The following is a 24,509-nucleotide window of genomic DNA, read 5'->3' as shown; positions in this document are numbered from 1 at the left end:
AATGTTTGGGATCAGTAATATTTGTTTAAAAAAGTAATACTTTTAGCAAGACTAAAATCAAAAGTGAAAAAAATCATTTATATTTATCTATTTAGCTGACGCTTTTATCCAAAGCGACTTACAATTGCTATATATGTCAGAGGTCGCACACCTCTGGAGCAACTAGGGGTTGAGTATCTTGCTCAGGGACACATTGGTGTCTCACAGTGGATTCGAACCTGGGTCTCTCACACCAAAGGCATGTGTCTTATCCACTGCGCCATCACCACACCCCATAATATTACAAAAGATTTCAAATAAATGTGGTTCTGTTGACCTTACTGAAAACACAGAACAAATGTTTTCAACATTGATAATAATAAAAATCAAATCAGCATTTTTAGAATTATTTCTGAAGGATCATGCGACACTGAAGACTGGAATAAAAATGCTGAAAAATCACAGGAATAATTACATTTATAAAATATATTCAATTAAGAAAAGTTATTTTAAGCTGTAACGATTTCACAATATTATTGGTGTGATCAAATAAATGCAGCCTTGAGTCAAAAAAAAAAAAAACCCTTACCGACCAAAGTCTTTAACCTATAGGCCATTTCACAAGATGTAAACAACACTGGTCCAGAAGCACTTCCTGTTTCAGTTTTTTAACACTACATAAAAGCTGGGATAAAATACAACCAACAGAACATTAAAAACTGAATCAAAAAGTTAAACAAACATCTTTAAGATGTTTTCTTTACATGTGAAATAAAGAGAACAGTTACAAACTGAAACAGGAAGTGCTTCTGGACCAGTGTTGTTTACATCTTGTGAAATGGTCTATACTAAAATATAATATTTAGAATTGTTTTATTGCCTGAAAATAAGAATTCCATCAGTATGCACAGTTACTTTTGTGCCCCCATAAAGGTTTACTTATTTCATTTACCAGCTGGAGTCTGGACAAACCCATATTATTTTGCTTCCACAGGCACAATAAACGATAATGTGAGTTACTTCTCTGTGATCTACAGTAAGGTTGAATCAGTCCCCTGATGTCAAGAAGAGCAGAGCTCCTTATTATCTCTATAAATGAAAGAAAACTTCAGTGAAATCTCTAAACAAACAACTAGCTCAAGCTTCAGTGTACTAGCGTGTGGATATCTTTAATCTGACAGTCAAAACAACCAACACTCATTTGTTTCTCTCTGTTTTCATTCTTACATTAAAATTCTGCTTTCAGTCAGATCCAAAGCAGATATGAAGGTGTGGAATAAATAGATAAGCAGACACTGAGATGTGGTATAAACCTCAGTAGCCTGATACAATTCGAGATCAGAGAGGAATGTGGGGGAAAGAAATTGCATCTGCAGTGAGATTTAAGAGTGACTTTTTAGTGTTTGGAGTGAGTTATTGTATGTGTGTGAGCTGGAATTCTGCATACTGTGAAGGATTTTAATTACAATCAATGAATGGTAGTGGATCGTATTGTCTAATTTGAGTTTCAGCATGAATAAAGGTCAAAGCCTTGATTACAAACACCATTAATTCTCTTACAGCGGCCTAATCAGAAATCTCAAAAACTTGAAGTGTCTGTGTGTATTAAGCCAGACATTAGATAGAAAGGCCCATGCAAACACACTCGCACCACAAGAGCCTGCACATCTATTTTTCACATCAAAGAGCATTTGCTTTGAGCAAATGCACATATATACACATTGACTTGCAAAAGTAAAAAACCCTTAACCAATTTTCTTGTTTAGCTGAATTAGAAATGCCTCTTTGAAATGCAGTTCTTTGTGATATTACTTCTGAGCAATGAAATTCAAAATTAACTGCATTAATATGACATTTATTTATGTTAGAAAACATGCTACTGAAATAAAAACCGAATTATGCGGTTTGTTAACGTATCCAGTAGGGATGGGGCCGATCCGATCCAGTATCGGTATCGGGACCGATACCCGCGTAATTCACGTATCGGATTTTTCCGATCCAACCTGCGGAGAAATCCGATATTTATGAGCCATGTCTGCGCTTTAACGTTGGCTGCTGAAATGACTCCAAAAGGGATTCCCCGGGGCTGCTAGTCTGCTAGCTGGCTGCAAACTGTGGAATGGATATCCTGAAAGGAGGTGCAGCTCAATCATAGACTGTAAAAAATAGGGCTCAATGAGACACACAGACGCCCGCTCAAGAAATCCATTCCGCAGTTTGCAGCCAGCTAGCAGGATAGCATTGAGCTACCAATATGTTCGCTGTGTGGAAATCCTATGGTGGAAATACTTCACACTGGAAACACCGCAGCAGAGCAAGACAGCAAAATGCAATGTTTGCAAAGCCGTATAAATTAAACTATTTGTCTGTGATGCATGTTTGCAATTCGCAGTCCAGAACAGAAAGAGAGAGAGATCTCTCACGCGGTGCCACAGCACGCACAACACGACAGCCCTGCTTAATGAGTGACGACAGAGAAAACATAGCCTGGTTACACTTTAGATCTGTGATATAAGTCTGATTTCCAAAGATTAAAGAATATATTGAGGTAAAAAAAACATTAAACAATAGCCGCATTCTGTGTAGCCAACTTCCTTCCCATCGCGGCGGTGCACTGTCATTTCTCCGTAAAACTCAAACTTTAAGACAGAATCAGCACGATCGGTAATTGTTGTAAAATGCCGTCTCTGCTGTTGCTAAATTGCGGGACGCTTTTAATAATAAAAAGAGCTATTAAAAGCACAAAATTTGCGCAAGAGGGCGGCGCGCGCTCCGAAACAGACAAGCAAATTGTACTTTGGGCTTCATATGCGCGTCTAAACGATCAAATGTAGCCTGCACAAAAATGTCAAAACGACCGGCTTGGAGATTATCACTTAACTACGTTCATTTTAGACATAAACGGTTTATGGAAATAGTTGGGAGAAAATATGGTGCATCAGTAGACTATGAAATCCGCACTAGTTCTTAAAGGGGCAGCAGTATAAATGTGACGATTGCGACATTACTGAGAATAAAACAACCAAAGGCAAAGAGAAAATCACTCACAGCTCTTGAATGAATAACTTCAGCTTTAATAAGCATAAATCTATCTATGATAAACTTTGCAGTGCTATTTTACTTTTGATTACTTTATTATAATTCTTTTTAGACGATATACCTGAATAATGTTAGTAGACCTTCCTGAAATTAAAGCACTGTGTAGGCCTGTATAATGCGTATTGTTTAATTGTCTATCTATTGTTTAATATATCTATTATATATATATATATATATATATATATATATATATATTGACATAGGCTACATACGTACGTATCATCCTTGCTTGTAGAGAGGTGTTTATTTCAGCATCATAAAATCAACAATAATGATAAATAATGTTAAAGCAAACACAGGTCTGGTATCGGAAAAGTATCGGTATCGGCCGATATCCAAAGTCAGGTATCGGGATCGGATCGGAAGTGAAAAAATGTGGATCGGTGCATCCCTAGTATCCAGTCCCGGCTTTTGAATATTTCATACAGACACCATTTCAAGCAATTATAGCATTTGTCTTTTAGGGTAAACGCACTGTTCAGGTGTGATTTCCTCTCCCGAACAGTGATTCGCTCCAGGTTGTTGAGGTTAGACAGTCAAAAATACACTTCCACATTTGTCTTCACAGATCAAAGCACAATGAGAATACAGAATTTACTCATGAATACACAGAGCCATTTTAGAAGTAAGCCGTAATCCTTAACTCAGTCCAGAGGGTGCTTTTGTTCGGCCTGTAGTTTGTGTAGTCAGAGCTGTTAAGCCCTCTATCCTGCAGGGTGTTTAGTTGCGTCGTTTTGTGTGCATGTCCCAGATTGTACGGTGTTCTTCTATAGTGTATATTGCATGTTTAAAGTGTAAATTGGTTTAGATTATATAACACACTGCGAGTTCTCTTCCTCCGAAATATTCCCACGTGGGCACGATCCAGTCCTCTTAGAATGACACTTTAATCAACTCTTGAAATGAGTTTCTAAAAGTGTTAAATATGCCTCCAAAAATAAGACAAATATTAGCTTTGTCACAAATTTGTGTGTTGTTTCTTTCTTCAAGTGTTATTTGAATCATAACTCATCGGCCTACAGCGATCAATCTGTTCAGCTGTCAGACTGCAGGGCTTTTCAGTGAAAGAGTACAGCAAACACTTACTTTGCCTTTTCACGCTATTTTTCACCATCAACCATGGCTCGCCAGGCATATCTGTCTTGGGCTTTCCTCTCTACCTTCATTCTCAGCACCAAGTGATTCTTGTGGCCTTCCTCTTTAACTTTTTCTTTGAGGATTTCAGGTCAGATCTTGCCTGTTGATATAGGCAACTGGAGGATGTGGCCTATCCTTTGTGATTTCATCTTGGTCTGTGAGCTGTGATGTTTTGTGCCACAGGTCCCTATTGCTGATGGTGTTTGTATTGCTGAGATTTGAAGGTCTGGACTTTGTTGATAATGTTCGCATGCATTCTTTTGGTTTCAGACTCATACAAGACAAGGATTACCTTGATGTTGGTGTTGAAAAGATTAATTTTGGTTTCCAATGTCAGGTTCTTGGACTTGCAGATTTTCTTAACATGGATGAAAGCAGCTCTGGATTTAGCTCCCTTATTTAAAGGAATTTACAAGGTTCAAATCAACTTAAACTCAATCGACAGCATTGTGACAATGTTGATCGCCACAAAAATGTATTTAGACATCCCTCCTTTTCATTAAAAAAGCACAAATCTGAGTTACAGTGAAGCAATAACAATTGAAGTCAATGGGGTCGATCGGTCAACGTTAACATACCATTTAAATAGTACATCCAAAGACACAAGCAATATCGATGATTTTAATGTCCAAAAGAGTTGGTGTAAATTCATAACTTTGTTGCCATTACTCTAAAAAATTCTGGGTTGTTTCAACCCAAATTTGGGTCAAATATTGGGTTAAAAATTTTATTGAAAAAATTTACAGTTGAAAGTGAAAGTTGAAGTTGGGTTAAAATTTGAAACTACATTTTTAACCCAACATTGGGTTTGTCCATATTTGACCTATTGTTTAGAGTGATGATAAAAATGGATGATAAAACCCTAAAATGGCCATAAAAATGTCTAGAATGTATTTATGGCTCAAAAAACACATTTAATTAAAAAAAAAAACAATTACATTATTTTCCATGTTAAAAACTAAGCTTTGCTTTTCCTTCAGTTAACTTCCATTAAGTGCTTTAATCACCTTAACCTTGATTTTGTCTGTCGATTGAGCTCAACTTGAAAATGTTTCGTTGCTGTCAAGACCCACAACAGCATTGGCTTCGGAGTCGTTTTGATTATTTGAAACATTTAAATTCTTTACAGATTGTAGGCTGGCTGCATGTTTTGTGATTGTGTTTGATTGAATTGTGCCTCACTTGCACAAAAGTAATTTAATGAAAGAACAGGATTATCCATTGTTAGTTAAATCCTCACTGGCAGTCACTGCATGGGTTTGAATGAGCCAAAAAAGAAAAGTCTTGTACTTCTGAACATCTGCACATATGCATTTAAAACAATGCATAGATGTATAATACAGTTGAGTTGAAACTCGAAAAATCTGAATATCAAGCAAAAGTTCATTTCAGTAATTCAACTTAAAAGGTGAAACTAATATATTAAATAGACTCATTATATGAAAAGTAAGATATTTTAAGCCTTTTTTGTTATAATTTGATGATTATGGCTAACAGCTATGAAAACCTTTTCACAATATTCTAATTTTGACTTTGGGGTTTTGATAAGCCATAATCATCAAAATTAATAAAGGCTTGGAATATCTCACTTTTCATGTAATGAATCTAGATAATATATTAGTTTCACTAATGTTGAATTACTGAAATAAATTAACTTTGCACGATATTCAAATTTTTTGAGTTTCACCTGTATACGCTCTAAAAAATGCTGGGTTCTTTTAACCCAATTTTGGGTCAAATATGGACAACCCAGCCATTGTAATTTACATTACATTTTCAACCCAATGTTTGAGTTTGTCCATATTTGACCCAAAATTGGGTCAAAACAACCCAGCATTTTTTGGTAACGCTTCCTTTTACACTCCAGTTACCCATGTAAATACTATGTACTTATTTTAGTAACTACAATTACTGGGCAGTAACTAGTACTAGTACCTAAACCTACCCCTGTTCCATGTACTTACCTTATATTAGCCAGTACTTTCTAGGTAAGTACACTGTAAGTACACTGTAAGTACTGTACTATAAAAGAAAGCGTTACCCATTTTTTAGAGTGTGTGGTTATTCTTGCATCGTTCCACCAGTTGTACCAGTCTTATTTTCTCGCTTGCTTTGTGGCTGTATTCCATCAGGATCCAATTACTTTAGTCTGTAGTTTTTTTTTTCTTAACTAATGTCTTTCTTTTTTGCTAAAGCCACCTTGAACCATTGGTCAGCAACATTCTTATCTTTAAAAAAAAAATAAGTCACTGCCTGAATTCAGATGGCAGCCCATCACACAAGCCGAGGAAGATCTACAGTGGTGCGTGTAATTGTATTTCCATTTTAAATAACTGTATCAAATTGTATTTGATGTCCTTGAAGTTGCCAGGGCATTGGTTCGAGGAATTTAAATGCTCCAATTTAAACATCTTAAATGACTTTCTCGTTCTCTGCTGGTTTTTGCTCCTGCTTGGTACAGTTCATCTCTTCTTTAAAAGATAATATTAGCCTTGTTTTGAGGGACGAAGACGAATCTAGAAAAAGACTTTGTTTCCAAACAAATGGCCATATGACAGATTTTACAAACAAATCAGCTGACAAACAAATGAGTCTGCAAACAAACCCCTTTATAAATAAAAGGCTTTCAAAATGAAACACTTCCCAGACAAACTGTTCTCTAAATAAAAGACTTTCCAAACGAATAGCTTTCTAAATAATAAACAAACTCTTTATGCATGACTTACTCCAAACAAATCATTTTCATAACCCTCCAAATGTAGCAAATAAAAGATTTTCCAAGCTGTTTTCAAAATAAAAGACTTCGCAAACAAACTGCTTTGCAGACAAATGTCTCTTTATACAACTGGATATAAAAGTGTCGTCCCTCTGTCAACTCCTGCTTCAATAATCATTTATTGCATTTAAAATCTGGCACCTCTAATATTAGCAAGCATCAAAATAATTTTCCTGCTTTGTCTGCAGGGTACTATTAGGTGGTGTGCATTAGTGCCAATCTGCAGTAAAAGCATACGATTATGTTTAGTAAGAGTTTGTGATCATTCATTATTTGCAATGCAATAATAAACACAGATGGAATATGATTATTACTAGGAGCTTGAGTTGTGTGTGATATCATGAATCTGTCAGCTTTTTTTATTGCTGCTGATCTGTTAAATAAGAAAGAACATGTGGAGAAACAGGCTGTGCATATTTCTACTAATGACTAATGTCTCTATTTCTTGCTCTTTCTCTGCAGGTATGGAGACATGGTCCCGAAGACCATAGCAGGGAAGATCTTTGGCTCCATCTGTTCCCTCAGTGGGGTGCTGGTCATCGCTCTGCCTGTTCCCGTTATCGTTTCCAACTTCAGTCGCATCTACCATCAGAACCAGAGGGCTGACAAGCGTCGGGCTCAGAAAGTTCAGGTCTGTCTGGTGGAGAAGCAGGTCACTAGTGTTTAGCTCTGAATAATGCCCCTGTTAAATTGGATCATATTCCTTTTCCATGCTTAAACAAAGAGAAGTGACTCTTTTGGTGTCCCAAGTCCCGTTTCGAAGGCTATTAGTCAAGGGTGGAGAAATGCCAGAGGGTTTGTGGGTAAAAATCAGGTGACAGACATCTTTCCCCTGTGGCGGTACCATGGTACAATGATGGTATCAGATGGTAATGGTACTCTGGTAAACACGACTCTTCAAAAGTTTGAGATGTTCAAAAGATTTCCATTTCAAATAAATCCTGTTTATTTTGAACTTTCTGTTCATCAAAATATAAAGTAGTTGTTTTCAACATTTATAATAAGAAATGGTTTTTGAGCAGCAAATCAGCATATTATAATGATTTCTGAAGGATCATGTGACACTGAAGACTGAAGTAATGACTGCCCTAAATTCAGCTCTGCCATCACAGGAATAAATTTACTGAATTTAATAAACATAACCAAACCCAAACTTTTGAATGGTAGTGTATATACACAGTGGCCCTGAGTGCCATAATACATTTACCATGGTATTTACAGTCGTAGTTCAAAGAATATTATGTTACTACCATGGCATATGTAGTTTTTGGTCATTTTTTTGTTGCTGTCTGTCATTGATGTTCCTCTCCAGGCTTCGCAATAAAAGACATAATCCTTCACAGAAAACCCCAAGTCTACTTTAATATTTAAAGCTTTGATATTCCCCTACAACCCGCCTCAGCTGCTCAGACTGTGTTCTCTCTCAATCGCCTGTTGTCTTACCAGTGGTATTTTATAGTTCTTTGCATCATTTCTCGGTTGATATCCACTCAACCATATTGCTGCTCTTGTCTGATGAATAAGGTTATTAAATGTGTTTGTTTCCGGGTGCATGAAGGATAATAGCACTACTCCACCATCCTTTTCCAGCCCGGTACGAAAGAACACCTCAAACAAACAGCCTAACATGTTAAATTAAGCATTTCTCTTCCCCCTAGGGGAATGAAGGGATGACCTGTCACTCGTTTAATGGCAGCATGGCGTCAAAAGATTGAGTCTAGACTAGAATGAGATCCCAGCAGGGTTACATGCCCTGCATCTATTAATCTATCACTCCATCCCTCCCCGTCCTCCTCCGAAATGTCTCTATATCTCTCTCTGAAGGTTATTTAGTTTAGGCGTAATTATCTTGTTAAATCACCACAGGCCTCTCAGCTAGCTTTTGCTATGCTAATAATTGCGAATGTTATTGGAGATTAGCTTGATCGCAGAAAAACAACACCAAGGCCACTCCTATGACATCCTATGTGTGGCGAGAGAAGTCAGCTTCTGCACTCAGTGTTATGTTATGCTCGCAGTCATGGATTTAATGTATGCTAATGAGGAATTAATGTAAGCTTAGGTTTTGGGTGGGCTTATGGGGCTGCATTGTCTCCGCAGGCAAGATTTCCACTGGCTTTAGCATTTTACTTAGTGTTCATTTAAAGTTTACCTAGTCTGGCAGATTATTCCCCAGAACTCTCCATATTATCTCAGCTCGGATCAGCCTAAACCAAGTTTTGATGTGAAATTTCCGTCGCCAAACATTTTTTGTTCTTTCACGGCCGCAGGGGATGCGAGTCCACTTTCAAGTCCAAACTAAAGCGGCCAAATGCGAACAAACCTCACAGGACTAGGGGTGGGCTATCGAGTATATTTCACGGTATAGTTATTTATACATGTAGTTATTCTCGCAAAAATCGACAAAAAGGGATTTGTATAATAAATAAACCCAAATGCTTTAGAAATGAAAAGTACTTCACATTGTTTGATTTTTCTTTTTTTTTAACTCATGGTGCAATTAAACTTTAAATAAAGTGTTGCTGAATAATTTTTCAATCTCATGTTATTGCTTTCCTTCAATTAGTTTATAATATCTGAATATTTTATATTGAATTAGTCAATTCATAATAAGTAGGATATTAGTATATGTATTGAAATGTGTTCCCCGGTATATTTTTGCCATGTCTTTTTTAAGGGGCTTAAATTGTTTTGCTCTTTTTATCTTTTTATCTGGCAACCAGTCACCTGGAGCTTTAATCAAGAGAAGTTCAAGTTCAAAAGTGACTATCCGGAAACCGGATACGGGATTATTCATTCGTTTTTAAAAAGCAGGTTGTTCAATACCACAGCAACCGCTTGCGTGTCATGCTGAATGCGATTTTCGTGGGTAAAAAGTAACTATACATAAGAGACAGAAAGATGCAGATAACTTTACATTATTTAAGGTTATTTCTATTCGTTACCATATTGATGTTGTCAAGTAAGCTTCATGCTTTCCCCGTTGCGAATGTGCACTCCTCTAAACTGTAGGTGCTGGGCTTCTCTATCTGCTGAGCCTTTCTCGCCGGAAATATCACGTTAACAATAACCTTTTGCAATCTATGACAATAACACTTTAGAAAACGTAATTCCTTTCTGGATCCTCTTGATCTGCATTCTCCATGTTTGTTTGACAAAACCTCAGTGGATGCGAGTAAACGACGGCCAATTATTTACATGTCGCGGTATACTCGTAATAAAAAAAAAACATTTTCTACCGCGGTAACGATATATACCATCATACCGCCCAGTCCCACATAGCACGATGTAACAAAAAATGTGTTGTGTGGGTGTGTGTTTAAACACATCCCACAGTTAACTAATTAAAGAGTGGCATAAGTGCACAAACCTGCCTCGAGCCTCAAGTTAACCTCCACCATAGGAACAGCTGTGCTTACTGTCCAAAGGACATGAGAGAGAAAGAGTAAGACATAGAGAGGGAATGAGAGCCAGGAGGGATGTTCGTCCTAATGACAGTCCTTCCACAAATAGCTCGCCCAGATGAGACCTATGGGGAGGGGTTTGTTTTTTATTCCGGCAGCCTCTGTATCACCTGTTGTCCAGTAGCCAAAATACAGCACTGGTACAGCACCAAAACTGTGTGTAATCCAGGTTAATAAACTAAAAGACTAGACAGTTATAACGTTTAATATTACAGCACAAATATTAGTGGATGCATTATAGATTGAATGAATCCTTATTTGATAAACGGAAAAACTGAATTAGTGCTCCTATTATCGATACAGTTAAACAAACTGTATATGAGGGGGTGTTAGAAGTGCATTCATATGTATATGTGGATGTGTTTACTATTACCAACTAATTGTTATGGCAGCATTATGAGGTCTTTATAGACATTTACTTACTTATAATATCATAATCATAACAACAATTAAATTTGAGTCACAACTATATGAGCAACATGTTCTGTGAAGCAAGAGTCCATGTTGTTCCAAACTGGTTCTGAGATTTTATACTGGATTAAAGGGGAGAACATGAAAGAAACTTACTTGACAACAGCAGTTCCTATATCAATAACCTAACAAACAAAATAACTTTCTTGCGATCATCGCCTCTCATGTGTATCTTTCAGCACGTTCTACAAGGAGGCTCAAACAAAATGATACATGTGAATAAAAATGTCCTGCATCTGAGGCTATCACTAAATTTTGAGAATAAAATGAGGGAAATCCACAACAGCACATATTATATTATATTGTACATGTTGTTTTAAATCATGCATGCTCACTCATTTTTTAAAAGGACCCAAGTAGAGGACACATTCCTCAATCTTTCCACTTATGTTCTGCGCATGTCCTTCATTTTCAGTTGAACTTGAACTGCATTTCATTTCAAGGTAAAATTAATAAAATACAAAGAGTAATCTCAAACTGCCTTGCACTGTGCAGCAAAACATAGCTCATATAGCACCACCTACCAGTAAAACTAATCTGGACGTTAATACCACAACTGTGTGAAAGTTAGTGAATTAATTTTCCATCTAATTACACTGAATAGGAACTGCAGCTTTCATGTTTCCAAAATGATCAAAAAAGCACCCTAAAGTGTCGTGAAATTGATGTTGATGACTCGAAAACATCAGTCTGACCTATGAACGAATCATTCAATCATTTTTCTCATCCATATGAAGGGATTCAATGAAAATAATTATTTGATCCCAAACCAGACATCGGTTTTCACAGAATCAGTTGGGTTTGAAAAAATTGCCGTCAGGAAGGAAATTTTATCGTTTTTGCCTCGGGTCGAGTTTATATTTTTTTTCTAATGAATTTATGCACATTTGGGTAAGAAGCGGTTCTTTCCAGAAGACTGTGCATTAAGAACACTGCAGACATGACAGGGTTTTAAGCAGAACCATCAAAGTGAAATGAAATTTTGATCAAAGTGTGAAAAGCTTCAGACTTTATATGCTAATAACGCATTTCATCTTCCAGTGGCTCATTGTGTCTCACCTCACGAACATGCTGCAGTTCTTTTTTTTTTTTTTTTTTGCTGCTGTTGTTTTTGGTGACTACAGAAAGCTTATTAATAGCTAAACCTGCATAGCCAGATATATAAAGAGAACAAACAATTTCCTGGACATCACACAATTCTTTAATGATTGATCGTTTCATTATGCTCAAACTCTCATGGTTGATCCAAAGGTCTGAGATTTGCTATAGTTCAGGAATCAGAGTTTTGATCAAAGTTGGCCAGTAATTGGGCTGATCCATTAGTTCTAAGAACAGAACTTAGCTGTGCTACTTCAGTGAATGTCAATGACTTGTTCATTATTCATTTGACACTTGTTTTACACGCACAATGCATTTATGAACATCTGTGATTCGTTTTTGACATCTTTACTTAGTGGTGCATGCAAAGGCACGGTTTTGAACAAGTGTTTCCACCATAAATAAAGCTACAATATGTGATTTTCTTTTCGCCTCTTGGGGTCGCTAACCACTTACAATAACAAAGGTGTAGGTTGATGGCGCAGTGTTAAGCGGAATCATGGAAATTGCCGTCCATGCTGACGGATCTAATAATGTTAATGGATGAGTGAAAGCATTCATGTTTTTTAACATGACTGTTGTATGGAGCAGGTTGCAATTGCAAATGAGAGACAGATATCAGCACCACACGCGAGTCCCATGGACATTAGGAATGAGAACATTTAATTCCACCAAACTACCTGCAAGTGCTGAATTACTACTCACACAGGTCAGTTTATTTGACGAATTAAACTTGAGGTAACACAGCGCTGTTTCACTTGGTCTAACATTAACACTATCATACTAAACAACATTTGAGTGTGTTGAAAGTTATGTTATTCTATTTGTTAGTTTGTTGGCTATATGAGACCAGCAGTAAGCTTGATCAACACTGCATAAGTTAGACCCTTGCCCATGCCACACTACAATGGGCCATCAAGAAGAGGCGCCGATGTACAAATAGTTGGAAACATCTATTCAACTAAACAAAATATCTAACATTGCCCTAGTGGTTTTTGGCTATTTTACTGCAAAAATCTTGCATATTGCACCTTTAAGTATTTTAATTTTTCTTTACTGAATGGATTTCTCCAAACTATATTAAAATAAAATCCAGGTTCTTATACAGTTCATTCATTAATAAATAAAGTTTAATTTTCAATGCAAGTTGATCGAGGATCTTGCAAGCTGTAAAAAAAACCCTGTCTGTTTGAGGTACAGTAAATGTACAGTTCAACAAATGCTGCCTTCTCACTCACTGCATTGCTTTTCATCGTTTCATAGAACAATGCAAATGAAGACAGCGCCTCTCAGCAGCACCTCTGCTCTGCGCACCAGTCTTTGGCGGTTTTACGCAGGAGCGAATGCTTCAAGCATAAACAACTCGTGCATGTCGCAATTTAGACAGCATCCCATAACAATTTCATCTATATGGGGAATTAAATACTTTGATTGATCGAATGAAAACACGACATGCAATACTTTATATCCAATATAGCTACAGAAATCATATAACTGTGATGACTAATATTCTTCAGTAATGACTTTGATAGGGACATGTCCCTATATTCTCCATTCCCAAATAATGATCTCAGCCCTTAGATGATCAAAGTTCAAACCATCCATACAATCTGTGAAGTATGATTTTGAAATCTCCTCTTTGACCGTGGTATTTATGCATTTTTCAATCATGCAGCTCACACTTTCAATCAACCCGAGTCCATCTTCCTTGTGAAAAGAAGTGCACTTAATTGTATTGAATGTATCGTAGTGTAATACAAATTATATAAAAACGTGTTGTTGTTGTTGTTTTTTTTTTAAGTAGGTTGCAGATCATATAATATGAATTAAATGAAAGGTCATGATTGCCAGTTAATTTGGTAATAATTCTGAAATTACATATAGGCCTGGTTTTACAGACAGGGCTTAGAGTAAGCCAGGATTAGGCCTTGATTAAATTGGGGCATTTGAGAAGAAAACATTAAGAAAAAAAAACATTACTGGTGTGCAATCTGTGCATCTTGAGACAAAACGATGGCATTGACATTTTTTGGTTAAAACAGCTCAAACATTGTAATCAGCTTAAGCCTTGTCTGTGAAAACAGGGGATACATATGTAATTAAATTCTACTTAAGTACATGCATTTAATATAAATCCGAACTATAATACATTTTCATTAAATTGCAATTAACATGCAATTACGTGTTCAAAAACATTACATTCAGTATGCACTTAATTATATTCCCTTAAAGTATATTTCCATAATACTTACTTTTTTGTGTAAAGTGTACTTATTTTTTCACAAGGGAAGGCCACAATCTACCCCACCCATTCATAGCTACCAGAATAACAATGCTAAGAAAAAAAAAAGAAACATTTCTGAATACATAGTGTGAAAAATGCATTATTATTTCAAAAAGGAACACTTTGATATGAATAGTGAATTGAAATGGATCACGGACCACAAGTTTGCCTCATAAGGGACTTAGCATTCAGGATGAAATAAGAGATCAGGCACATAATAGGTCTTCTGGCCTCCCCACAGCCATAAATTGTGTCACATGGGCTTTATAAAACTGTATGTGTCTGAAAATGTAATCTATGAATCTGCTTTGTTCAGTATATCTGATCTCAGCACAGTGAGGTTAGAGTCAGCCGAGTCCTGAACAACTGTTCTCAGCAACAATATTCTGTGTCACATTGATAAAGAACCTCGTCATTACTGCGGCCGTTCCCAATCTCCCATTCTGCAGGGGCAGATCCCCAGGAAAAATGGTTCTATTTTTTGTTCCACGATAGCTGAAAATTGTTGGAACATTTGTTGGAAACACAAACGGTCTCTGAGGCCCAAACTGATTCCATTATGTGATGGCAATCTCCTGTGAAAAGAGCAGAGTTAGCACTCCACTTACCCACAGGGACTGTGTGTGTGTGTGTGTGTGTGTGTGTGTGTGTGTGTGTGTGTGTGTGTGTGTGTGTGTGTGTGTGTGTGTGTGTGTGTGTGTGTGTGTGTGTGTGTGTGATGGTTTTAATGATGGTGTATGTTCTTTCTATCTGTGTTCAAGTGTGTGAGAGAAATCAGAATACCCGTTTGATCGCTGCAAAGTATCTGATGCAACTGAGACACAATTTGTTCCTCTTCAATAATTTAAAAACACACACACACAAACATTCATTTAGGGTTATACCGATAATGATGATAATAGCATTATTAGAAAAATGAAATATCGTGTTAATCCTCACGCTGTGTTAAAATCACAATAACACCGTTGGTGTTCCTGGTCAAAAATGACCGGCCTTTTAAAATTTCCTTGTGAATTGCTCGTTATGCTATATTATCACCAAATTCAATCCTTCTGCCAACTATTTTTTTTATTTTGGAAAGGTTATCTATTTAATTTTAGAACTGATTGGTCGTGTTGGCCTCATTGATCTGAGCTTATGCACCTATCCTATATTACATTATATTGCATGAGGACAATTTTATTTTTTATTTATTCTATTTAAGAATGTTTAGATATTTTTACAATTATTCTAGCCTGTTGAATGTTAAAATAGCATCAAGAAAAAAAAAACATGGAGGGACACAAGCCATTGATACCAAAATAAAATAGACTCAATAGTCCAAGTTAAAAGAGGACCCTAGTGGAAAAAGTATACTTTATTGTATTTGAAGTACTTTTTCAATAGTACATTGCAAATATACTAACAAAAATTTACTATCTTTGAATATATTAAAAGTATATTAGCATCATGCCTTTACCTATTTTCACAATACAACTTAACACATTTTAAAATAATTGTACTTCAGTATATTTTCTCTCTACTGTCCTAATAAAAGGTGAAAAAAAAAAAATATATATATATATATATATATATATATATATATATATATATATATATATATATATATAGCAATTGGGTAACCCAGCACCCGGAAAGTGTACCTTCCATGGGGGCATTCAAAAGCCTTCACCTGCTGTTTGCATTCCATTGATTCCCATTCATTTTGGCATCACTTTGACAGCGAATAACTTTACATCTGAGACGTTTAAAGACACCATTTGTCCAATATTTATTCCTAAAAAAGGAATTAATTCTGTTCCTTTTAAAAATTTATAATAATTAAATTACGAATAAATATTTATTTCTATAAAAGGCTCCATTACCTTGTATCTTACGTTATGGCCCCGTAAGCCATTTTTGTAAAAAAATAGGCTAACGATTGTGTCATAACCACGTGACTCTCTGTCGCACAGTAGAGAAATTACCGTATAGACACGAGGAGAAGCTTGCAGGCAATCGGTGGGGACATGGAGGCATAAAGTCAAGGTAGAAGCCCATAGAGAATGGACAGCTCCTACTCACGCTCTCCGTCTCTGCAAGACTTAAAACTGTCAGACAGGTTGCTCACGTCACATCTACGTCATCAAGCTCAGTTTGAGCCAGCACAGTACACTCAGCAATCAGGAAGTGAGTGCTTCTAATTGACTTCACTTTTCTCCGTTGACGCTGTGTCCATTTCTTTTACTGTCTATGATAAATACACTTAAGGTATATTGCTTGCATGTTTCAAAGCCACTCATAATGCATTTGTAATGTACTTGTAAAACAAATAAAGTACAAATATAATATTACTAATCAAGCATGTAATTAGTCCCTACACAGGTTAAAGTATACTTGAAGTTGATCTAATTTAGTACACATAAGTACACTAAATACACTTAAAGTTGTGCTTTACTACAATTCAATTACAACTAAAATATACTTAGTACAAATTAAAATAAGTTGTTTCAAAATAGCACACCTCAAGTTAACTAATCATTAACACACTTGAGCTTGAGGTATACTGATAATTAATCTTTTTTCTCCAGGGTATTTAAGTAATCTAGCAACACTCAAGAAACTACATTACACTAGCAACTGCAAATCAGTGCTCTAAAAACCACTCAGAACACATTAATGACAACGTAGCAACATCCTGGCAACCACCCACGAAGCACTAACATGTTCAACAAAATATAAAAATCTAATGTATCCATGTAATGCATTGCAAATGTAAACTTTTTATCATATCAATAAAGCTTAAATCTTAAGGGAACTGAAATATGAAAGAGCATCAGTTTTCTATGAGATGATGAAAGAATGAGAGCACAAATCAGATCATTTGATGCCTCTGGATTTGAGAAGATTAAAATACTCTCATTCATTGTAAATATTAAAATTTGATGTTCCACAGAGGATTCGACTGCTGGTTTCCACCCATCATCCATGCTGTGACTATAAAAACAACATAGACTGAGGGAATGTGAACCGCTGCTCTATCATTTACCGCTACACAGCTGTGCTAACCGTAATTCAGCATTACACAAGACGTTTACTGTAATTAACCATTACACAGCCGCGTTTCTCTAAATCATTCTTCTATGCTTTGAAGTGTGTGCAAGCAACAGCTTTCTTATTCCCTGATCTGTGCACAATTTCACTGCCCTGTCAGGGACTTTTTGTAGGCACTTGCATTTTTCATCATCTCATGACGGACAGCAATCTATGGGAAAATTCATTTTGTTTCTTAAAGCACTTCCATCTGAATTGCTCTTTCAAAAGGGATCAGATTGAGGCTTTGAGACCTTTGTGATGGAAAAGCACTGTTAGACTGAGTTGTAACTTCCTCTGTTTGTGTTTATGTGTTAACAGAAAGCCCGACTGGCCCGAATGAGAATTTCCAAGGCTGGCAGCTCTACAGCCTTCCTGCATAGCAAAAGAAATGGACTCAACCAATCACTGGAGCTAACGGTAAGAAACACACACACACTTTCACAAATAAATCACAAAGCTCATTTTTTCCAAAAATTTTTTTTGTTTTTTGGCTCTCGTCATTTGTCATACATTATGCATGGTTTTCAACAAGATCCACACTCACCTAAAGGATTATTAGGAACGCCATACTAATACTGTGTTTGACCCCCTTTTGCCTTCAGAACTCCCTTAATTCTACATGACATTGATTCAACAAGGTAGAATCAATGTCATGTAGAATTAAGGGAGTTAAAGGGAGTAAAGAAGATTGCATCTTGCAGTTGATGGAGATTTGTGGGATGCATGTCCAGGGGACAAAGCTCCCTTTCCACCACATCCCAAAGATGCTCTATTGGGTTGAGATCTGGTGACTGTGGTGGCCATAAAGGAAGAAAACAATGCTCGGGTAGGCCGTGGCTTTTAAACGATGCCCAATTGGCACTAAGGGGCCTAAAAGTGTGCCAAGAAAACATGTCCCACACCCTTACACCACCACCACCAGCCTGCACAGTGGTACAAAGGCATGATGGATCCATGTTCTCATTCTGTTTACGCAGAAAATATATCAAAATTGAGACTCATCAGACCAGGCAACATTTTCCAGTCTTCAACTGTCCAATTTTGGTGAGCTCTTGCAAATTGCAGCCTCTTTTTCCTATTTGTTGTGGAGATGAGTGGTACCCGGTGGGGTCTTCTGCTGTTGTAGCCCATCCGCCTCAAGGTTGTGCATGTTGTGGCTTCATAAATACTTTGCTGCATACCTCGGTTGTAATGAGTGGTTATTTCAGTCAAAGTTGCTCTTCTATCAGCTTGAATCAGTCGGCCCATTCTTCTCTGACCTCTAGCATCAACAAGGCATTTTTGCCCACAGGACTGCCTGTTTACTGGATGTTTTTCCCTTTTCACACCATTCTTTGTAAACCCTAGAAATGGTTGTGCGTGAAAATCCCAATAACTAAGCAGATTGTGAAATACTCAGACCAGCCCGTCTGGCACCAACAACCATGCCATGCTCAAAATTGCTTAAATTACTTTCTTTCCAACGCATTCTCACCCCAAGGCGTCACCTTTGACCATGCTTCAATATTTGACGTTTTAGGCGCCCTTTAGCGTCACTTACATGACGCGATCCTACGGCGTCATCTAACTGACGCTAAAGGAAAGCGTCTGTTAGAGGACGCGGTTAGGTTTAGGTGTGGGGTGGGGGTAGGGTACACGCGATCCTAGGGCGTCATCTAACTGACGCTAAAGGGCGCCTAAAGCGTCAGATATTGAAGCATGTCCAAATGCTTCCCAAGGCGTCAGTTAGGTGACGCCTTGGGAGTGAGAATGGGCTGTTCTTTCCCATTCTGACATTCAGTTTGGAGTTCAGGAGATCGTCTTGACCAGGACCACACCCATAAATGCATTGAAGCAACTGCCATGTGGTTGGTTGACTAGATAACTGCATTAATGAGAAATTGAACTGGTGTTCCCTAATAATCCTTTAGGTGAGTGTATATCAGGCAGTGCTCCAGTACTGATATAAATGTGTCAGGTTGTTTTGCTTTAAAAGTGTTTATTATAGATTCACATGTGGTGATCTGCAAGGATTAGTTCACCCAAAAATGTCAATTTTGTCAGTAATTACTCATCCTCATGTTGTTCCAACCCTGTAAGACTTTTGTTCATCTTCAGAACACAGATTAGGTTTTTTTATTAAATCCGAGAGCTGGATCACTCCTCCACAGGCTTCTAAGGAATTGAAACTTGTTCAAAAGCGAAGCTTTTTCTATGCAGTTTGGCCATTCGTCCACACACAAACACACTGTCCGGTCACTGAAACCAAACTTTTTTGAAAACTGCCAGGGTGAGGATTTTTAGAAACTGTGGTTGCAATGTTGTATTGTACATGGTGAAACCAAAGATTTTGGCTTGTGATGTCGGTAATCCATAACTAGTAACAACAGCATTAGTGCTGTCAAATTGAATGATTCATCAAAGTGATTCTTGCTGATTGATATCTTCCTGGTGTGTACTATGCTCAATTATATAGCAGGGCTCTCAAGTTTTGAAGACAGGCCACAGGAGTGACAGAATCACATGAACAATTTCAGGAAATAATTCTTTTTTTTAGCATTTTTCTTTTTCTTTTTTTTTTTGATTGGCTGATAAGTGGTAGGCTGGACTGCAGAACTCCAGGAGAGACGCACTTGATTCCTGCTGGTTCCATTGTGAGAGCGGTGTGTCAAGAGACATTTTGAGCGCTGCGGCATATTAAATGTATTATAAACAGTTTTTACGTGAGATAAATACAAAAGACCGAAAAGAGTGACTGTGATAATAAATGCGTGACACTTGAGAGCTCTGATATAGCTAATGGCAACAATGTTGCAGGTGTGATGCACCGTATACAAACCGGAATGGTAAGTGTTTATACTTCTCATCCAACCACAATCAAATGCCCTCTATCTGGAAGGCGCGGCCTATCTGGATAGTTTTTTTCTTTTTTTTTTTTTTTAACGATGTCAAACTGAAATAAAAAAAAAGCCGAAATGCCATAACAGTAAGGAGGCTATGTATTAAAACATAAGGAGTATAGAAAGAAGCCTACAGATACAGTAATTGTGTGAATAGCCTATGTAAATAGTAGAAGTAAAAAGTCGGCTGAAAAATAATTACTCCAGTAAAGTATAGATACCCAAAATGTGTGTTTGAGCTGAATACGAGAGAGAGTTATTTATTATAAATTCATAAAAGACCAAATACAGGAATACTGGCTTTCTAAACCTCAAAGAAATGCCACAATCAAGACCTCGGAGCAGAAATAAGTGCGAAAACACCTCATATGTGCCACTCACAGTATAGGAGTCTTTCCTTGCCATTAAAGCTTGGATAAGACGCTTAGGCCTACGTCCCTTAATCAGAAATAAGATAATAATGTCTAGTGCGGTGGCTGTGATATATATAAACCTACCAAGGTCCGTTGCCATGATTTTTGGAATGACTGATCACGAGAGGAAAAAATGACGTTTTAGTCACATAACAGTTTAATGGAAACGCCGTCATTTCGCAATAGTTTTTTATCGATATTTAGATTAGAAAAAAAATTGCGGGAATCTGTGATGGAAACGCAACAGCATTTAACATAGACTAACTTTTTAGAGTTATAGTGTTCATTAAACTAACCATTCAACTACGGACTGATTCTGGAGGAAGAAGTACCAGCAACAATCCGTCCTCCAATGCATGCATAATCATGTTTTGATTCATATCGTGCTCGAAGAGGAGGGGCTATTCGCGTCTCCGTTGTCAGTTTGTGAGAGTGGGAGCGAGGTAAGGAGCAAGCAGCACGCAGCTCTACAATAAAAACCTGAAAATCAATGCGTATGGGATGTAAACACTATACCCTTTTTTCCAGGCTTCTGATTGGCGTGGCGTTATGGTTAGGGTTTTATCGCCACCTGTTGGTCTAGCATGCTCTTGACAACGCTTCATAACGTAAAAAATAAATGAAGGAGGAAAAACTCAGAAATAAAAATACGTAGGTACATGTGGACTAGGCCTTAGATTAGTCTCACAAGTTAGTCATCTATTTTTGTCTTCCAGACTGGTCATAACTTTTTTTTGCCCATCACATAAAAGGGTATTGGTCTAATTTGAATCCGAAAAGTGAGACTGATTAGCTTTAATCAACTGCTTGTCGGTCAGACTAGATCTAGAGTCTATGCAACTGATCCCTGGTCTTTATTACTGCAGATGTTGGCCACTAAAATGTCTTCTTGAAAAAAGAAACCGTCGATTCTCTGAATGAATTTGAGAAATGAGGAACATGATGTGAAAGTGAACAGCGAGTACAGACAGAGACAGATTGCAGGCCACTCCACAGCTAACCAGTTTTACAGAACATCCTCAGAGAGGTCCAGTGAGTAAAGTAGATGGGAACCTGACAATATTAAGCCTTATGTTCTGTTCTCAGACCTCAAGGCTGGAAATACATGACTTAAGAAATATATCACAGTTGCAATAGAATTTATTCAACCCTCATTGCAAAATGTACAGACTTTCAGCTATTTGCAATGTACAAATCGGACAAAGGTAATTGAAATAGCTCACCACAAAAAATGTTTCAGTCCCTGAATTCAAATGAAAATGCTAACCTTACTTCTAATGACTTTCCGAATATACATCCATGGGATGCTTCTTCACTGTTGCTTTATCATGAATCAATACAGATTATGTACATTAACATGTGCATAGTCTCATACTTTTACACACAGCTTTAAATTTGGTAATGGAAACACTCAAATTTCATTCATAACATGCATGTTTATCCAAGTTCACATTTGACTACTACATACTTATCATGACGTCATATACATACTACTCACACTAACAGAGAAACAGAATGTTTCTTCATTGAACTCCCGGACTATTGTATTCCTGTTAACATCTGATATTAAGAAGTGTTTTCATCAAGGTGTAAATGGGGTCTAAAACGTTTTGAGTTTGTCCACTTTTAACTACTTTATGAGGTAGTTGAAAACGCATTTGACCAGACTGTTTTCATAGTGTAAACGCTCAGCTCATGTGGTCGAAAAATTAAGTGGCAACCTTCCTTCTCTCCTTTGAATCCAACACGGAAGTGACTTAAACTGTAAATCATCAACTGACCACTAGAGACAGGCTCCAAAAGAGAGTCAATCCCATATGAACTCCCATGTTAAAACTTCACAGCAGAAAAAGATTTTTACAGTCTGGTACAAAAACTGGTATTGGTCTATATAGCTAATTTTGTTTTATGCCTTTTTTTTTGCCCTTCCTGACAACTGTGAGGGGGATTAAAACTCATCCGTTTAAATTATATTATGCCTTAAAGTACTGCATAATTAAGGGCGTGGCCACTTGAGTGACAGGTGAATTGCAGCTGCGGTCACTAGTCGTTTGTCTGCTGTTACGCCGTCACATCACCTCAGATAATCCTGCCTCTTTGCCCATTTTCGTTTATTTGAGAGTGACGCGCTGCCAAGATGACGAAAAAAAATGCTCTTCAGAAACCTAAGGGTGACGTCATGGACGCTATGTCCATATTATTTTACAGTCTATAGTTTGAACAGTACTCTCCACCTACTTATCTAATACATAAACATCTAGAAATCAGGTTGAAATCAGTACAGAAGTGGTAGAAAGTGGAAAAAAGAGATGCATTAAAACAGCAAGTGTAAAGGGGTACTGTATGTGTCTGCCTTGTCTACTTGTAATCCGATTGACCAAAATGCATCTTGATACAAAGTATAAACAGGGCCAAGGACTCAATATAAAAAGTATTCAATTGCAATAGAAAAAAAATAGGTTTAAAATACACATCTGTATACTGTATTTTCCCCTTAAAAAAGGAGGGTGAATCACAAAAACACTGAAAACTATGAAAAATGTGCTTAACTGTCATGAAAATGTCACATTGGGAAAATGTGTAATGGTCCTAAAAATAGGCTAAATTTCCTTTATGCAAAGTACGCTGCAAAGCAAAGCAGTCATTTGATTTTAGGGTTAATTTGAGGTTTCTTAATGCGATTCACCCAAGAATGGTCTGACTTGCATCAAAGAGAAAAGCTGGTTCTAGGTTAGCCTGTCTGAATAGCTCATAAATACCACACGAAAACATGCAGTCTGCTCAAAATAAGAGTACTCAGGGTTTGTTACAGTAAAACACCTAATTTTGCCCTCTCTTCATTTCTATCAATATCTTTCTTTTTCCTTCTGTCTCCCTCTCCTCCTACACATCACTGACTGACTCACTCATGTTATTTTGGTGCTCGCGTTGTGTTAAGACATGGAAAAGGCGAAAAATGTGGAGCAGTGTATGTGCGTTGAGCCGAAGGGCCCAGTGTGCGAGCACAAGCTCCCAGGCAAAAGTGCTACAATAAAAGAGACTATATGTGAAGTTATAGTAACTGTAACAACGAATTTGTGCAACAGGAAAGTGGAATCACTCTGATTCGCCCAATCCTCTGAGGCCCCTCGTCCTTCCTTTCTCTCAGGCTTTGTTTATTTAAAGTTATAGATGATATATTGTACTGCTTTGTTATGGATGAAGTTCCTGCCAAAAGCAGTAAACCACTCTCCATGTCTCTCCCTCGCACTCTTACACAACAGCAGCTTCCCTATTACAAGATGAAACTTTCACCACAGGTACTGAGCCAAACAACACACATTCCGTCCCTCTCTCCACTTCATTATTCATGCATGAAATCTGATGATTCCTTAAAAATGTGTGTTTCTGCAGGGCTCCTTAGAGGAGGACCAGCAACTGAAAAAGACCACATCTCTGCTGGAGAGTCAACATCACCATCTTCTGCACTGCCTAGAGAAGACAACGGTCAGTTTGAAAGTAGTGATGGGCACTTTCCCAACACTGCTTCATTAAGCTTTACAAATCTTTTATATCGAAACCACAGCATGTATCAAAGTATAGCCTATGTGTGTATTGGCATCTTGCCAAGTAAAGTCACGTAATTTCAGCAAACAAGGCTTCGTCATACTGTTTCAAAGTTCTGACGGATGGATAAAAACAAAAAAGGAAAATTGTGATTTTTTTTCTCACAATTCCTAGATATATTCAGTTCAAATTGTGAGATATCACTCGCATGTTTTGAAGACACAAAGTGAGAATTGTGACATAAAAGGGTTTTTCTTTTTTTAGTGGCTTCTATTGTTTCCATCATTG

The 24,509-nt window shown here is 37.3% G+C and overlaps 1 protein-coding gene across 3 annotated transcripts in view; it reads left to right on the top strand.

Moving 5' to 3' along the window:
* Window positions 1–24,509, top strand: part of kcnd3 (potassium voltage-gated channel, Shal-related subfamily, member 3) — a 109,560-nt gene that overhangs the window by 78,570 nt on the left and 6,481 nt on the right. Inside the window, exons 3-6 of one of the 3 annotated variants that reach the window (XM_089119574.1) lie at window positions 7,454–7,622; window positions 17,702–17,800; window positions 23,942–23,974; window positions 24,069–24,161. In XM_089119574.1, the coding sequence (XP_088975700.1) occupies window positions 7,454–7,622; window positions 17,702–17,800; window positions 23,942–23,974; window positions 24,069–24,161 (394 nt within the window). Of the gene's footprint in view, window positions 1–7,453; window positions 7,623–17,701; window positions 17,801–23,938; window positions 23,975–24,068; window positions 24,162–24,509 lie in introns of all 3 variants that reach the window. The other 2 variants (XM_039679121.2, XM_089119575.1) reach the window with 2 other exon arrangements.

This window comes from Pimephales promelas, chromosome 14 (genome assembly GCF_988280905.1).
Source record: "Pimephales promelas chromosome 14, fPimPro1.hap1.1, whole genome shotgun sequence".
NCBI lineage: Eukaryota > Metazoa > Chordata > Actinopteri > Cypriniformes > Leuciscidae > Pimephales > Pimephales promelas.
The sequence above is the reverse complement of the archived record's forward strand: the minus strand, read 5'-3'. Positions and strand labels throughout refer to the sequence as shown.